Source organism: Hippopotamus amphibius, chromosome 7 (assembly GCF_030028045.1).
Source record: "Hippopotamus amphibius kiboko isolate mHipAmp2 chromosome 7, mHipAmp2.hap2, whole genome shotgun sequence".
NCBI classification, from domain to species: Eukaryota; Metazoa; Chordata; class Mammalia; order Artiodactyla; family Hippopotamidae; genus Hippopotamus; species Hippopotamus amphibius.
Window position 1 is genome coordinate 91,410,171 of NC_080192.1, and position 18,320 is coordinate 91,428,490.

Sequence of the window (18,320 nt, forward strand, 5' to 3'; positions counted from 1 at the left end):
TGTGTGCCTACCTGTTCATATATCAGATGAGTTAAGTCAATGAATGGATATTCTATTCCAAACCAATCTTTTTTTTTTTTTTGCCAGTTTACCTGTTTTCTTTCCTTTGGAAGCCAAGGCCTACCTTGAAAATTCCCTGAGAAAAACCCTGATGATTGAAAGAAGTGGATTCAGTGTGCTGCATGCTCAAAGTCCTGATTCAGCACTTAGGAATGTTATTTTTAGATGGAATATAAAACTGAAACCCTGATCCCTTATTTATTAAAGATCTCTTAGGAATCTTTGTGAGATGACAGGTTTCATATTTTATCCCTTATGCATTCTCTTCGCATTTTAAAACTTCTCTATAGTGTCCTGATTGCTACTTGAAATCTATATTAATGCTGTAGGTAAAATATGGAAATCAGATTATAGTAAAAGAATAAAACAAAAAAAAACCTCTTTAGTGAAAACAAAGTAAATTGACTATCAATTCTATGCAATTGCTAAAAATATTTTTTAAATTTTAAATTTTTATTATGTTGGTTCCAATACAGTTAGATGTTGAAAAAGCCACATTAAACATTTTAATATAGAATATATGCATTTTGTCAGTAAAAGTATTGACAATAATCTTTAAATTTTTTATTTTTCAGTCTTTCTCTAATATACTCACATATGCAGTTTTTTCCTGAAATTAGTATATTTTCATTTGTTCAAATATACTTTCCTGTTTTGTGTGTGTGTGTGTGTGTCTATTACATGTTTGTCAAATGCTAAGGGCACCTAAGCTAGTTTCGATTAACTTGTATTTGAAATTTGCTTACTCTCATAATAAGAAACATTATCTTAGGGGTTGGTGATGTATATTTTCGGTAAAGGACTTCGATGAGTGCTGTTCCACAGAACTTTCTGTGATGGCCAGTATAGTAGCCACTAGGTATATAGCTATCAAGCACTTGAAATGTAGCCAATGAGACAGAAGAACTGAATTTTAATTTTATTCAATTTTAATTAATTTAAATGTAAACAGCCACAGGTGGCTGGAGGCTACCATACTACACAGCACAGATTTTGATTTAAACAACAATCCAAAATTCATAAATGGAAAATTCATAATTTATTCAGAAGTGGATTGGAGCCAGAGGTGGGGCTAGAACTAGGTTCTCACTCTACTGTTACATTGTCTCATGTGGAGCATGTGTGGATAATGTAAGTATACATGAGAGTTAGCAAGTATGACAAGCAGATCTTCTCTAGTGTTGTATCTGTTTTTGATTTATATTTTCTGTTAATATAAATACTGCTTAGGTAAATGCTCTAAGGTAAATACTCTTTGTAAACTAGTAAAATGGAAATACTATCAAAGTCCAAATAAATGGCTTTTTCTTGGTCCTCATTTTTATGTGCAAGAGACCAAAGAAATAAGTGAGAATTCTAATTCAGAAAAACTATTTCAAGACACAGTCTAGGACACCTCAATGGATACATACGAATGTAAACCAATTGCCTGCGCTACTCCATCTTTCTTGGTCCCTTTTGACAACACTGCTGGACCACTCCTTTCTCTTGAACCCCTCTCCTTCAGCTTCCTGAGCATCCTTGCTGGGTCCCCTGCCCTTCTGTCTATTCCATTTTCTTTTCTGTCACTGCTCTTTCAGCCACTTAAATGTAGATGTTACCTTTAGTTCTGCCTTTGGTCTTGTCCTATTGCTTCTATGCTCTCAGATTTCTGTCCTCTCTCTCATGGTTTCAACTATCATCTTTATGCAGATAGTCACTCAATTGTAATGTACTTATCACATAGAAAAATAATCAGTATAGAAATAATGCTCATCATGTAAAAGGTGTTAACATATTACCTTTAAAAACTGTGAGGACTTCCCTGGTGGCACAGTGGTTGGGAATCCACCTGCCAATGCAGGGGACAAGGTTTCAGTACCTGTGTTCCACATGTCGTGGAGCAACTAAGCCCGTGAGCCACAACTATTGAGCCCACATGCCACAACTACTGAAGCCCACGTGCCTAGAGCCCGTGCTGCACAGGAGAAGCCACTGCAATGAGACGCCCACACACCGCAACAAAGAGTAGCCCCCGCTCACTGCAACTAGAGAAAGCCCGTGCGCAGCAACAAAGACCCAACACAGCCAATAACTAAATAAATTTATTTAAAAAAAACTACAGCACTGTGGATTTTTCTTTCAACACATGGAATTAGATTTAAGAGGTTCAGGAATAAATCTCAGGAAGCTCCTTCACCCCCTTTTCTTTTTGATCCAGTATATAATACAGAAATAACTTCTATAGCCAATTTACCACATAATTTTTGGAAACTTTTCCTAATTAAGAAATATTTCTAACCTGGGTTTCATCTGAAAAGTAAATGATATAAGGTTTTATTTTGAACAGATTCAATATTAATTCTATTATGGGAATTAGAAAAGTTGCATACACTGCATAATTTAAAAAGTAGTTATGCTAAAATTAAAAAAAAATGCCATCGAGCATTTGGTATACATTTCCCTCAAACTCATTAATTCATAAAGCTATATATTTTTAACAGCTTTGTTTTCTATCATTGTGTTAATAGCAAATACAGAGTTTCAGCTACATTATAATTTAAGCAGGCTTTTGTAAGAAGGCTATTGTTTATAGAACTCTTTGTGAAATGGTTTCTATGGAGAAATGAGTTTTCAAGACGGAACTTAGAATCCTTGGCTCATACTTCTGCTGCTTAGCAAGAGGGGAACTAGCCACTTGCCTGCCATCTCAGGTGCCAAGGAACCTTTCCTCAACCACACCTTGGAGCAGGGGGCTAGCTGGCATCCCTGCTTTCTTCTCGGTATAAAAAGGGATTCTGGGAAGGAAGCCGATCTATTCCCCATGCAACCCTGGTGCCCACAGCAAAGAGAATTTTGTGTGAAACTGGGTGGCGGAAAGGTACAAAATATTCTTAAATTTTGGCTTCTCGAGCTGGGACATATATGTTTTATGTAGGAGCAGAGGTGGATGTTTCCTCTGAATGTATGTTAACATATGTGTACTAAAATGGAACAGACATTACTTGCAAGTTATTTTAATTGAGTCTCTTTTTCTTCCCACGTATGAGTATAAAATTAAATGTGGTTTCTCATTGACATTAGTCAACATAATCATAATGAGGGTGGGTATTGTGGGTTAACACTACACTGGAATGTCTTAAACAACTACACAAATGGTAATTTAGCTCTTCTGCCACTCATGTATGATATATAAGTAAATGACAGCAATCAGACTTTTATTATTAGGCAGATTTCTGGATATCACAATGATCTTGGTAAAATTACCTGTGACATATCTAACTTCTTAAAGATAATTGTGGAGACACTGAAGCCTAAAGCTGCTATGGTCAAATATGACTGTAAACATTACTCTTTTTCTTAAAACCTTGAATGTTTTTTTCCTACTTAGCAGCTTTATTACGATTTTGGGGTTCTTTTTCTTATCACTAAATATGGGGACACTTGAAGGTTTCAGTTTCGATCTGTTTTGAAGTTGATTCCCACACCCCTCTCCCTTTTTTACCCTTCACCTCCAGCTTCTTTCTACTTGGGTGCTTCCACAAGGATATCTCACCAGCAACACAAATTTAGCATTTTAAAATCCAGTCTCATCTCTTTTCACTCAGCAATCAAACTTCTTCTGACTTCTCTGTTTCTCTCAATGGTATCATTATTTTCTGTCATCCAAAGTAAAATTAGTCATCTTTTATTTATCCCTCTTCTTGTTCCCTACACCCGCTAAGTTGCGGTCAGTCTATTTTTACTCCATGTCTTTCTTATTGACACTTTCCTTTTCTCTGCCATTGGTACTTCTCATTATCTCATGCCTAGCAGTTACCATTCTTATAACTGGTATCTGTCTTAAGTGTCTCTCCCTCCAACTTACCTCCATAATACTCTCCAACAATCATCTTTTGGTTGGTAAGTTTTCTAGGAATAATAATCCCCTTATTAGATATGTCCTTTGCCTTTTCACTTTTCTAATTATTTAAAAACGTGTGTTTTTGGCAGGACTGTTTGGTACCTGTTCCGTTAGTGGAAAAAGACAAAAAGGAGAATGAGTATTTATCATACTTTCTTTTTTGACCTCAGGGGGGGAAATATGGGTATTAAAGCATTTTGGATTTACCTCTCTAAATGGATTCAGAATAATTTGGTTCAGTGTCAGAGATGCTACCTGCTACATGTTTGTATTTTATGCAGTATACACAAAGCTGGGAGAATGTAAGTAGTGAACCCTGGTTGATTTGCAAGATGGGGAGAAACAAGTGAACTGGCCTTGGGGTCTCCTGCTTCCAGCTGTCACAGAGGCTAACCAATCTTTCACAGCGCTGAGCTCCTGAATTCCTGATTTAGGTTCACAATAGATATTTGCTGAATGATTATAGTCTGATTGGCTCAAATCATGACAAAATTATGGGTTACTGCAAACCTACTGCATCCCATATAGGTCAAATTCCTTCTTAGTATTTAATTTTCAGTCAAAATGGTAATTTGATTTTCACTAAATATATCCAAGAGGGACACACACACACACACACACACACACACACACAAATGCAGTTACAGTGACTATCTCTGAGAAGTGGAGTTGAGGGGGAGGAATTTTTTAAACACTGTACTTTAAAAAAATGACCCTGTCTTAATTATATGATGAAAAACTAATGAAAAATAATATACCTATAAAACTTAAACGACAATTTGCCTTAGGGATTTCCCCCTGTTTTGGAATACATTTCAGAACCTAAATAGCAACACATCTAAGTCAAGACTATTAAATGGTGGAAGAAACAGGGTCATTTCTTGGCCTTTCCTTGATACATTCCCTGTGTGATACACGTTGTCATCAAAGTTACTTTTCCTTATTTATTCTGACACGGAAACAAAGTAGTCCTTAAAGAAAAGGGGGGTCGTGGGGAGACCTAGGGCACATCACTGAGCTTCTGTTACAAAAGATGAGTGTTTATCACATAGAAAAATGATAAGCGCATAAGCATAAAACTCTCATTTAACAGACTGCCTTTAAAAATACTATAGCTTTCTATAAAACTACTCAAAAGGATTTGTCGATGAGTTCCTGACCACTTAGTAAACATCTCATGCTCGCTCGCGCGCGCTCTCTCTCTCTCTCTCTCTCTCTCACACACACACACACACACACACACAGACGTGAGATTATCAAGATGTAGACAAGGAGTAACTGGTTAAAACTGTTGCAAAATGTCTTCTTTATGATCTTTATCACACCTCTCCTGGCAGCTCTTTTTCTTTTTCTCTTAACATAACTTTTTTCCATATGCTTTTCTGGCCTCCATTTCCTACTGCAGTCTGAATTTTCCGGGAATGGTAATTGCCACCAAAGTGGATACAGCCCGACTGAAGGGACAAGTGGGCAATCTGTCTTTTAAACGTTTTTTTCCAAAACAAACACGGCCGCTCCGCGTCAAAAGGTAGCCCTGGAGGGTTTAAGGAAAATCTAGGGCTGGGTGAGGAAGGCTTCGCGGCAGTGGGAAGCAGCCCCGCTACTCGGTTGTCCTGTGACCCTCCGCGCCTCAAGCTGCGGCCAGCTCTGGCTTGTCTGTCTTTCCAACCCAGCTCCTGACAGCCAACCCATATCGCAGTGTAGGCCAGCGGCTGCTGCACCGGGGAGACAATTGTCTGGATGCGGCAAGCATTCTGCAGGGTGTCCGGGCCATCACACCCATGCAAAGATACCTGTTTTCAAGTGCAAACGGATCCCCACTAGCCCCAGGGCTGGGATTGTTTTTTGTTTTTGTTTTTTTGGTGAGAAGTCTGGGCAGTTCCGACCTTCGGGCCGCGCATCGGCTCCTCCTCCCCCGACGAGGCTCCCACTTCAGGGCCCAAGGCTCCCTTTGCGCGGTGCTCCACCACCCTTCGCATTTCCTCCCTCCCGGGGCACCCTCGTATCTCCTCCCTCCCCTCCCGGCCCTGCCTCACCCCCTTCCCCCCCCCCACACCGCCCTCCCGCCTCCAGCCACATGACAGGAAAGGCTCCGCCAGGCGACGTCACCGACGTCCGCGCCCCCGCCCCCGCGCTCCCCTCCCACCCCGCACGCAGGGGGCGGCCGGCGGAGGGGCGAACGTGGTCGGCGCGCTCCGCGCTCCCCAACCAGAGCTTGCCAGAGCGCCGCGGCGGCCGCCGCCGAGGCGGCGCGCGGGTTCCCGGATGTGCGGCGCTCGCGGAAGCCCCGCCCCCGCCGCCGGCTCCGCGCGCGCCCCCGCCCTCCGCGCCGCTGCGTTCCGCTTTCCCCTCCCTCTCCCGCCCTCCCCCTTTTTCGTGCCTTGAGGTTGCGGGTCAGCGCGAGCCACTGCAGTGAGTCCATCACGGCTCCTGCGCGGGCGCGAGCGCGAGGCTGCAGCCCCCGAGCCGCCTGGCCCCCTCTCCCCCCCGCCTCCCCTCCCCCCTCGGTCTCTCCCCCTTCTCGCCGTCTCTCCTCCCGCGCTCTCCGTCTCTGAATCTCGACCTTAATTTCTCTTCTCCCCGCCCGCTCCCGCGTGCCCAGTCACCCGGCCGGCGCGGTCCCCGCGGCGCCGCCTCCCCTCCCCCAGCCCGCACCCCCTCCCCCGCGGGCGTCCCGAGGGCCGCAGCCGCCCCAGCCGAGCGTCGCTGGGCCGCCGCCGCCGCAGCAGCAGCTTCCTGCGGGAGCCCGTCTGAGCGCCGACACTCTTCTCCGTGCGAGCGAGCCGCCGACCGCCCAGCAAAATGGTGAGCCCTCGGCTGCCCCACGCACCATCGCTCCCCGCCCGCCGCTTCCAGGGGCGGGGGCGGGGACGAGCCCGGACGCCCCCGGGCGGCTTCCCCCGGTGGAAAATTCGAGAGGGCCCTGGGGCTGCGGGCGGCCGGTTGACAGCGCAGCGGGGCCCCGGCTCCCGCCCCTGGGCTCTCGGCGGGGCGCCCCTCCGCCCCTCCCCCGCGCCCCCGGGATTCCGTTCCGGCCTCGACCCCCCGCTGCCCGGGCCTTCCGCCCGGCACTGTCCCGATTTCCCCAGCTCGGCCTCATTTCCCTTTCTCCGGAGCCTCCTCCACGTGGAGCCCCCTCACCCCCAGACTCACTCTGCCAAGTTCGGGGAGATCCCAGAATTCTGTGAAAGTCATATGTGGCAAATGGTTCTTTATATAAGATCCACTTTCTCTCCAGGGCTGCTCTTTCTCCCACTCTCTCTGTTTGCAAGCAACGAGCCTTGGCAGGAATCCTGCCACTTACTTCCCCCTTTCCCGTGAGTGTGTATTTCGCGGCTGTTTGCAACCTTACGAGGTGGTGTTTTTTTTTTGTTTTTGTTTTTCCTTCGCTGCTGCTTTGCACTCTGCAGTGGCGAACCGGAAAGGTCTAAGGTGTAGATTCATGAAAACAAGTCTCAGCTCGGTTCGTGATAAACGGAGATACTTGTTTTAAAGTGCTTACTTACTGCCAGGGGTTTTTCGTTTCCTTTGTTACCTTCGTGAGTCTCTGCTTTGCTGGTTGTTTTTGAATCATGGCGATTTAAATTTGTCTTTCCTTACCCTCGCAGTAATCCCTAGGTAGAATTCACTGCTGTAGTGTTTCAGACCGACGCTAGGGGTGTGTCTCCCGCCTCTGTCACTGTAGCCAAGAAATCAACGACGCCCTTTTATTTAGCTTGTTACCCTACCGGTTCTCTCGCTCCGGTTAGCCGGCGGCGTTTCCTCTTTGTAATCAAGAATTGCATGCGTGGTAGAAAAAGTTTGCAGTGCGTTTTCATCTATATCAGATATCCAAGCAGGTGATTTGGTCGTTAGGCTTTTTCTAAGAGTCCTTAAACAGTTGTCCGAAGATTTTTCGACTGATTGCTTGGCGTTGAGTAATGCCGTGTACCTTATAATTGTATTGTATTTCACCTTGTATGAAGAATTTAAGTATTTCAAAATAAGGTGGTGGGCGAGTGAAGAGGGGAATTCTGTGGATTGCAACTTGAGATCAATTTGTGGGATTGTGAGGGAAGAAAATGACATTAGTCAAGTAAGTTAGCTTTTATTTAAAAGTTAAGTGCATCTATTAATGTTCTTAAAATTCAGATTAGGAGCAGACTTAATAAATGATTAGTGATTTTGATAGGAGGAGGAAGTTCTTCCCTGCTAACTTTGGAGGCAGCTCAGAGACGATTTTGGCCTTCAAAGTCAACACTTAGGCTTTTCCAGACTATTACAGAAAACAAGTTAGATCAGAGCCATTCATAGTGCAGTTTTTTTGTTTGGCTTGTTTGTTTGGTTGGTTGGTTGGTTTTGGAGTTATGAATCGCACTTTAGTGCTCTAATACAGCTTTCTTATACGTGTATATTACCTGAAGGTCCGAATATTGAAGTGTGTTTCACCTGTATTTATGAACGATACATTTTGAGGAACAGTGACTTAGTCTTGTTGTTTGTATAGTGTATAGGCGAATGATCTGGTTTCCAAATAGTTTTTCCCCCCATGTGGTGCATCCTCTTCACTCCCCCCCCCCCTTTTTTTCCTTGAACAACAGGCTGAATTTGGAAAATCCTCTTTTACCGCTTAAATTTATCTTCCTGATACTCAGTGTTTCCTTATCTTTCAAAAATATTTTAAAATTACTATACGATATTTGTTTCTTCCAGGTTATTTCCCTCTTCTTTACAGTTTCCTTTTTAGTATTTATTTTCTGCTTCACTCTTGGCTTTTTTTCCTGCCGTTCTCTCAATGCCATTTCAGGACATGATTTGTCGTGACAGTGGCTCCTCAAGTTTTAGGGTTATGTTGGTCTGCTGAATATAGCACTGGTTTGAAAGTGAAGGCTGTAGCTCAAGTCTGCTGTGTGGAATATTGATTAACTCAAATAAATCGGACTTTGGAGTGGTCTGGTTCATTTTTCATGTTAATTGAGTGTATACAGTTTTGAAAACTTTCACTCCCTTTGGAAAATCTTTATAACTCTTTTACTGAGTATCATGAACATACTTTCATTTTTGTCAACAGATTTAAATTTATGAGTTAATTTATGAATATCAGTGATTAATTCAAGTAAGGGGAAAGTAAAAAGGTTTACAGATTGAATTGAACCTATTAAGAATCTTTTTTGACAGGTATTAATTTTAGTTGCTACCTTAAAAGTGGCCAACTTCTTTTTTTCCTGGTACATCCCTTCATCTCTATTTGAGTCTTAAACTGTTGAGCAGGTGGGCTGAAAAGTATGCATATGCATATAAAAATGTGAGCACTGAGCTCCTACGATTTTATTTTTGAACCGTAAATGGTCACTTGTCTATGATTAAATAAATAAATGGATACTTATTTATTGAAGTAACTATATATCATCACAGTTTTTTCTCGAGGTAGGCATGTATAGTTTTAGAGTACTTCAGTGTTACGGACACGCAGAGATAGAATAAAAATAAAAGAATCAAGTAGAATGTTTAAATTGGTGTGATTGAAAAGTCTCTGAGTAATTTTTGAAGGATTCAATTTTGTAGGGGCATTTTTAGAAACAGTTAAGTTTTCATGTCTCAGATTAGTTTTTACTAAGTTGTTGGTGTAACTCAGAAATATGACCAGGTTTTTGGTGTCTTTTTTTCTGTTGAAATAGGTAATATAGATTTTGTTCTGTATGCATACATGAACATAGTGCATAAATAGCTATTCTGTTAAGTTTTGTTTCTTAGGCCAACCTTACATTTCGTAAGTTACCTTTTCTATGTTTTTGTGTTTTTAAACTTTTTATTAGAATTGTCTCCACCATCTGTAAATGAAACCTAAAACACATTTATTGGTGTCTACGATAATTGCACTTGGAGTTGTATACAGCATATTTTAGTTCGGATTCTCTGACCAAAAAAAAAAAAAGCAAGCAACCTGTCTTATGGCCAGCAGAATTAAAATTTACGTCAATCATAAAAAGAAAGTTTCTCTGCTTACTATACCCCATAGTGGTTAAGAAATAAAAAGGTTCAGAGTACAAGGTAAAGAAGCTGACTAAGGGTCAGTCAGCAGTGAGAGGGACAGACAAGTGTGGGAGGATCAGGCATCTGTCATAGGTAGTAAGGCAAGCAACAGTACAAGGCAGTGTAAGAAGTCAGCATGAGCCAGGAGGATTGAGCGAGTCAGACAGACTGTGGGCCCAGAGTCTGGGCAGTCTGCAGGGATTCATTGATATCAACGGATACTTGTAGATTTCATCGGCACTTCACTGGTTACTGTGCTAGGTTGTGCAGGATATCAAAATGATCAAGGCAGGTTTCCTCCCTTCATTTAAGTAAAGAACATGAGACAACTGCCAAAAGGTGTGAAAAAAAGTTAGCAAGAGTTACCATATGAATAATATACACAAAGGTGGGTAGAAATTGAGGAAAGAGCGAGATCATTTTGTTTTGTTATTAGGGAAAGCTTTATGAAGGAGGTGACAATCGAGCTCTGTCTAAAAACATTAGGATTGCAGTAGGCAGAGTTGGAGGCAGCTAGGAAAAGACTCTAAATCCTGGAGCTAGGAAGAGACAACATATATTTGGAGCACTGACACTCAAAATGTGATTCCTGGACAGCATCAACATAATCTGGGAACTTGTTAGGTCCCACCCTGAACCAACTGAATCTGTAACTCAGGGGCTGAGACCAAGCAGTCTCGATTTATATACCATCTGGGTAACTCTGATCTGTGCTGAATTTTGGGAGCCACTGTTTAGAGAATAGCATGGAATGTATGTGTGTGTGTGTGTATGTATTTTTGGAATGTATTTATTTAAATTTTAGTTGAGTGTTAATATACCTAGCATTGATTATGCAGATGGAAGACATAATTGTAGTTTCCAAGGAACTTAATCAACTCGGTGAACAAGACAATTATTATGTAGTGTGATATGTGCTATTAACAAACTAAACATAGGGTGCTGTAAGAGCACATGGCAGGGGAGACGTGTAATCCAAACTGAGGTGGGGATTGGACTGAGAGATGAATGTCATTCAAAGAAAGCTTCCTGGAAGAGATGGGGCCTGAGCTGTCTTAAAAGGATGAATATTTAGCCAGTGGGAAAGGCACTTTAGGTAGGAAAGCTTTATGTTTAAAGCCATTGAGGCAATAATATACAAGCCAGTTCAGCATGGCTGGAGGGTAGGGGATTAGAGTGGAATGGAGAGAGAAGGTGGTCAGGTAGATTGAGGCAGGATCATAGAAGGGTTTGCATACCACATGAAGGAATTAACATTTTTTTCCCTTAAAGCCTGTGGGAAGTTATTGTTTTCAAGCAGGAGAATGACATTGTCTCATTTACTTTTTTAGAGATCAATCTGATGGTCATGTGGATAAAATAGGGTAGATGAATGTAGACATGAGGACCAATTAAAAAATTATTACAGTAAAGTGAGGAATAAGGACATGAAAGAATGTAGTAATAGTGCAGATGGAGAGGAAGAACCAGGTATGAGACACATTTAGGAGGTAGAAGATAGGACTTGGTGACTTGGATTATGGGGGAGGAAAGGGGTGAATCTTGCTGTGGCTTCTCACTTGGGTGACTGGATAGATAATAGTGCCATCCACTCAACAGATATTTATCAAGAGCCTATATACTTGGGTAAGATTTGATTCTAGGGATACACTAGAATGCTATTCCATCCTCGAGAAACATCCAGCTTTCTGGGATGACTTTTGTTTCATCTCCAGTCTTCTCTTATCATTTGGTAATTAATGCTTAGAATGCTATGTTGCAAGAGTCTAAGTTGAATAGAATAGAGTGCTGCGAAGTATTAGCAGTGCCTGCTGCATAGATACGGCCTAGGAGATAGCAGAAGGAACTTGACAGCCTGGAGGTAGGAAGAGGCAGCATATGTTTGAGCAGTGATTCTTAAAATACGGATCCTGAGCTAGCAGCATCTGCATCATCTGGGACCTTGTCAGAAATGCACATTCTCTGCCTAGGAGATACAGGAAAAGTATATTTGGAAGAGTGGTGGTGATTTCTGCTTTGGACGTGGTGAATTTAAAGTAGTCATGGGTCACCTAGGTGGGTATGGCCAACAGGTAGGTCATGGGCTATATCTGGATCTAGAAGAGAAATCTGGACTTATTAAAGGTTTGAGCGTGTGTGTATTTCTTCTAGGTAGTAGTTAAAGCCATGAAACTGAGTGAAATCCTATAGAGAGGATATAAAATGATGAGAAGAGGATAGACTCTAAAGAACATTGCATTTAAGAGGCAGGTGGAAGATGAGGAACCTGTCAGTGTTGTCTGAGACTAGATAGCCAGAGAGGTAGTTGGAACATTAGCAGTGATGTCATATTTGAGGGAGTCAGCAGTGTCTAGATTTTGCAGACATCGGGAAGAAGAACTTAAAAGTGTCTTTTGGAGGGGTCAGGAGAGTTCCAGTGACTGGCAGTGGTGCAGAAAAACACCATTTTGTACTGGTAGCAAGGAAAGCCAGGATGCTGTGAGTTGAGGAATAAACGGGTGGTCAGAGATTGAGTACAGACTATTCTTTAATGCTTTGACTTAAGGAGAGATGATGAAAGTTAGAAAATTTAGGTTTGAGGAAGAATTTACTTTGAGGGTTAAGGGAACAAGCCAGGAGAGAGGGAGCAGTTGAAGATTCAAAGAGAAAAGATGGAATTCTTAATAGTTTGAGGGCCCCAGGGATGTAGGAGGGAATATGAGTCTCCTTAGACAAGAAGAGAGATTTTTCTCATCCATTAATGTGGGAGAGAAGGGGATAAAAGTGAAAACTATTATAGAGGTCATAATCTTTAAGACAGCAGCTTCAATTAAGCCCTAGGCAATGAAAATAAAATTGCAAGGGAATGTAAACTGAGAATGTAGAGGCCTCGTCTTTGTCTTTCCGTTGTTAAAGTCCCAATACTTGATATATGATAGATATTATGTAGTGTTTGAGGAAGGAATATGTGGAGGAGTAAGTGGAATAAAGGAGTGAATGCTGATGAGACAGTGGAGCCAATGAGTATCCATTCAGTTTTTGAGACATTTATGGAAAAATGGACAAAGAAAAGTTAACTTGAGTGGTTTACAGTTGGGGTAATTCTTTGCAGGATAGGAGATGTCAGTATTCTTTAGAGTTAGAAGAGAAGCCAGGAGAGGGATCTGTGAGAAAGAGGATGATAAGCAGAATGAGCCCTGGAAATGGTAGAAAGAAGATGGATAAAAAGAAAGGAGGCACATCAAAAAAGAGGGAAAAAAAACAAGGTGAGGAGAGTAGGCCATGATGACAGGTATGTTTTAATAATGGAGCTCAAACCAGGTCACCTGAAGTCATCTCAGCAACTGGAGATAGTTTGAGGCTGAGGTAAATGAGGTGAGGTTGAGGGTGAGGAGTATAGAAGCAATTATAATACCAATTTTGAAAGATTTGATAGGCAGTTAACAGGGTATTAAGTAAATCTTATTGAATAGTGGGTAGAGCCAGGACCTAGGAAATTAATCTAGGAAACAGAAGTTTCAAGAAGAAAAGAGCTGGCTTCCTAGGTGGCGCAGTGGTTAAGAATCCGCCTGCCAATGCAGAGGTCACGGGTTCGATCCTAGCTCCAGGAAGATCCCACATGCCACGGAGCAACTAAGCCCCTGTGCCAAAAAAAAAAAAAAAAAAAAAAAAGAAGAAGAAAAGAGCTTAATACTTTGTCAGTCTTTGCCTTAGTAACCTCTGATCAGATTACATAGTGCTCAAAGGAACTGTTTTCTGAGTTCAGGTTTTATGGTAAGGGGAACATCTAGTTGTAGATTAATATTCTTAAAACTTTTTTAAAGTTCTAAAGACTGAAACCATACTGAAAGGTGTACAGTGTAAAGTCAGCCTTTCCTGGCCAGCCTTCTCCTTGTGTTGATCATTGTTAAGTTTCTTGTATGTTCTTCCAAGAAGTTTTTTTGGTATTCTCTCCCCTCCCCACCGTTTTTTTCCAGCTATGCCAGTGTGTGGATTTATTAATTTTTTTTATACTTTAGCTTTTATTAAGTAAGATTACAAAGGTCAGACTTAAAGAGATTTTTAATGATGTCATGCTCTAGTTTACTCATTACAGTCAGTTTTATTCCAAGGTTTTTAACCATCTTTCAAATGTAAGCATTGAGTCAAAAACAATTGAGCATAATTTTTAAATTAGTTGGCAATTTCATAATGGTTGAGCTAGGATCTGAACTATGACAGTATTCTTATGAAATTACTCTTGGGGGAAATAATATTTTACTAGAACATTTTTTGTACTCATTTTTCCCACTTAGCACCTTATTAACAACATGAATAACAATTTTTTGAATTAAAAGGAGAAAATGATCTCTGAAGTGTAGTGGAGAAGGCATCTATTTTATTTCAAGCCTTGCCAGATTAACATTTCTTCCTCACTTTTACCCTTCCAAATAAACTTTTAATTCAACAATCCATATTCACTCTCTCCCTTTCCTGATTTTTTCCTTGGTCTCCCATATCCTCTTTGTGGTCATGGGTTGACAGTATTTATAGCTAATGCATAGATTTGGTGCAGGAATAAAATTTTGAAATGAAATGTGACTAATTAATGTTTTATAGTCTTGTACTAAAAAATATTTAAAACGTTTGAAGATTCCTATAGGAAATCCTTTGAAGTTTAGCACAGGTAATTCAACAAGTCAAAGGTTCTTACAGGTTACTTTCTTAGAGTTTTGTTAGTTACAGCCCTTGTTTACCGGTATCATCTGGAGGGCCACGTGGTAGCCCCATTGCTCTCCCAGAAAACATTTCTGTGAATGAGATAGCACTTTGACTTGTGGGAGCATTAGTAAATTCATCTGTGCTCTAGCCAGGTCTCTTTTGACTTTTGTGAACAGTACAGAGAATTTATTTTTACTCGTCTATTAGAGTTAGGTATGCAGTGTGAAACCTAGGGATGAGAGTGTGGAGCGGAGCCAGCTACAAAAAGTCAGACCTTTACCATTGGCATTATTAGAGCTCTCTGATAGCACTTTTATTTTATTTATGCTTAATCTTCAGGAATGGTTTTTTTTTTAATAAATTTATTTATTTATTTTATTTATTTATTGGCTGCGTTGTGTCTTCCTTGCTGCACACGGGCTTTCTCTAGCTGCTGCGAGCGGGGGCTACTCTTCATTGTGGTGTGCAGGTTCCTCATTGTAGTGGCTTCTCTTGTTGTGGAGCATGGGCCCTAGGCGTGTGAGCTTCAATAGTTGTGGCACATGGGCTCAGTAGTTGTGGCTCACGGGCTCCATGGCACGTGGAATCTTCCCAGGGCAGGGCTCGAACCCATGTCCCCTGCATTGGCAGGTGGATTCTTTACCACTGCACCACCTGGGATGTCTCAGGGATGGTTTTTGCATGTCTTCCTGAGTGCAGTGCCACAAGCAACCTCCTATTATAGACATGCAATAAGCTGGCATCCTCTAGTATTATTTGCTTGTAAGGCCATCTTTAATAAACATTAGAATGTCAGGAAAAACAAGTGCTAGTAGGTAAATAGGGAAAATAGGGAAATCGTGATTTTATGTGTGCTTATGTTGCAACTATTTTCCTAACATAGAATTTCATGAATTATAAACTAGCTCATAATAATCTTTCTCAAATAGTGAATTTGTGAATGAACAGGTATACTTCGGCCGCACCTTCATGTCTAGCTGTCACTCTTTACCATCATACTTTTGACTCATCTTTATTTGCTCATTTTGTTGTTTTTCAGTCTGCTACATTCTAGATCTGTGATGTCTAATTCAGTAGCTGCTAGCTACGTGTGGCTATTTAAACTTTAAAATGAATGAAAATGAAATAAAATTGTGAATTCAGTTCTTCAGTCACAATATCTACAAGTGCTCAGTAGCTGCTTTGAGGCTAGTGGTTACTGCATTAGTGCAGATACAGAAGATTTCTATTCTTGCATAAATGTCTGTTAGATAGTGCTGGTCTAGAATGATTACGTGTCTGCATTTCACTAAAACTTACTATTTTGGCAGTAGTCTTCTAATTATCAGCATGAGATTGGGAGTTGGAGAGATTTGACTTGAGGTTCTGGTTTTGTCATTTTCTAGTTTAGTGACCTCAAACAAATGCCATAAACTCTAGACCTTGTTTAGTACATGTGTAAAATGGGAATCACAGTGCCTGAGAGAGTGATGACAATAGAGAGTGTCTGGAAATCACTCAGTAAATATATTCGGTTCTTCATTCTTCTTACTTCTCTGTCATGTTGGACCTTGTAGGGAACTCTTCCAATTCTCTGCTTGTTTGGCTTTTGGTTTTCTACTAGTGGCTCCTCTACCTCTCTGAACATTTTTGATCTTTGTTGCTTGCCTCTCATCTGGCTTTGGTCCAGGGCCCTCTTAAATATGATCGTATCACTTTCCCATTTAAAATCTCATACATCGTGGAGACTAAATCCTTAGCATAGCCCATAGACTTCATTGGTTCTGCTCGTTGTTTACTTCAGCTTCTTCAACCATGTTCTGCTTTCTCTCTGTACTATAACCAGTTAAACCTTGTTATATTTTTATTCAGTATTTTATGTTATGTTTATTCTTCCACATGTTTATTGTACTGTCAGAGCCTTTTGCATAGACTGCATTTGGAATGTCGCAGTCGTCCCTCTAGTGAGTGACTGAGCCTCCCACCCCCATGCCAGGTCAGGCCATGCTCCTGTGTTGTACTCTTTTAGTACTTTTTATGTCTCTGTAGCACATGATTGATTAGCTCTATAGGGATTTGGTTGTTTTCTGTCTCCTCATGATATAAGGTGAGCTCTGTGAGAGTGGGCATCATGGCTGCCTTGTTTCTCCCTGTTATACACCTCTGCCGCCAGCATAGGAATTCATCATTACAGGAATTCAGTAAATATTTGTTAAAAGACTGACTTGAGTAAATACATGAATTATTTGTTTATTCTCAAAGTTTCCTCATTTCCTGTATACTGATGATTCATATTTTCAGCCCACATCATTCTCTTCTCTAGTCCATAGTTCAGCTGCTTACTGGGTATTTATCTAAATAAGGATGTCTGTGAGGTACCTCAGATTCAATGTAACTAAAGCCACATTCATTATATTATCTTCATATTCATGCTTCGTTATTCCATAATTTTTCTTAATGGAAACAGTATCGGGCTATTCACTCCTATCTGGAAACCTGGTATATACCTTTCACTCCCCTTCACTACTACCCAAAGCAATCATCAGTTTCAGTCTGTAGTGCAAGAGTATGACAGGACACTACCTGACCTAGTTGGGGTGGGAGGCACAGTCACTCACTCAAGGGACTTTTGAGGCATTCTGGTCTGGCCCACATACTGTCCATAGAGAGGAAAATGTACTTACAATGTTCCCAGCATATTAATGCTTCCTGCCATCAGTAACAGCAGCAGAATGTAAAATACACTAACATACTGAAAGCAGAGTCCTGTATACTCTATCCACATACCACATTCTTCCTCTTGACTGATTTTGGCCATTTATCTGTATTGGGAGAAATTATTGCACATTTCCCTCAGATGTTTGTTCATTTTTTCTTTGTATCTGTAACTTAGCTTCAAATACCCTTTATACTTTTTTTCTATCACATTTGACCCTCGAACAGCATGGGTTTTGCACTACGTGTGTCTACTTACTTACACGCAGATTTTTTTCAATGAGTACAGTAGTGCAAGAGTGAGGGTTGGTTGAATCTGCAGATGCAGATCACAGATACTGAGGGCTGACTGTGGGACTTGAGCATCTGTGGATTTTGGTGTCTGTGGCGGGTCCTGGAAACAGTCCCTGTGAATACCGAGGGACAACTGTACTTTGAGCTATACGTTTGGAAAGTGCTGTGTTTATTAGTTATTAACATCTTTAACTATGTTAATATGCTTATTAGGGTTCTTTTTTTTTTTTTAATTGGAGTATAGTTGCTTTACAATATTGTGTTAGTTTATACTGTACAGCAAAGTGAATCAGCTATATGTATACATATATCTCCTCTTTTTTGAATTTCCTTCTCATTTAGGTCACCACAGAGCACTGAGTAGAGTTCCCTGTGCTATACAGTAGGTTCTCAGCTTATTAGGATTCTTGTTGGTTTTGTTAATATTCTGGTTACAGAGTTGCATAGGCTTTGAGTGTCTTCCTTCCAGGTTTTTTCCTTAAGCCATGTTATTTTTAATGTATGTTTGTTTTAATGTATAACTTTAAGAACATGAGATTTTTCAGGAACATAAGTAGCATGTTATAGTAAATGTGTCCTGTCATTTAGACCCCCAAATATCTCTTGAATCAACGTCTTCTTTATCCCCACTGCCACTGGCATCATTGCAGTTTTTTTTATTTCTCATCCAGACTATTCCTATAGCCTACTTGATGCT

At 41.0% G+C, this 18,320-nt stretch overlaps 1 protein-coding gene across 1 annotated transcript in view; it reads left to right on the forward strand.

Annotated features, from left to right (window-relative positions):
* Nucleotides 1-6,172: 6,172 nt before the first annotated feature.
* Nucleotides 6,173-18,320, forward strand: part of PPP3R1 (protein phosphatase 3 regulatory subunit B, alpha) — a 57,757-nt gene continuing 45,609 nt past the window's right edge. Inside the window, exon 1 of the mRNA XM_057741078.1 lies at nucleotides 6,173-6,748. Within this exon, the coding sequence (XP_057597061.1) occupies nucleotides 6,746-6,748 (3 nt within the window). The 5' untranslated portion in view covers nucleotides 6,173-6,745. The remainder of the gene's footprint in view (nucleotides 6,749-18,320) is intronic.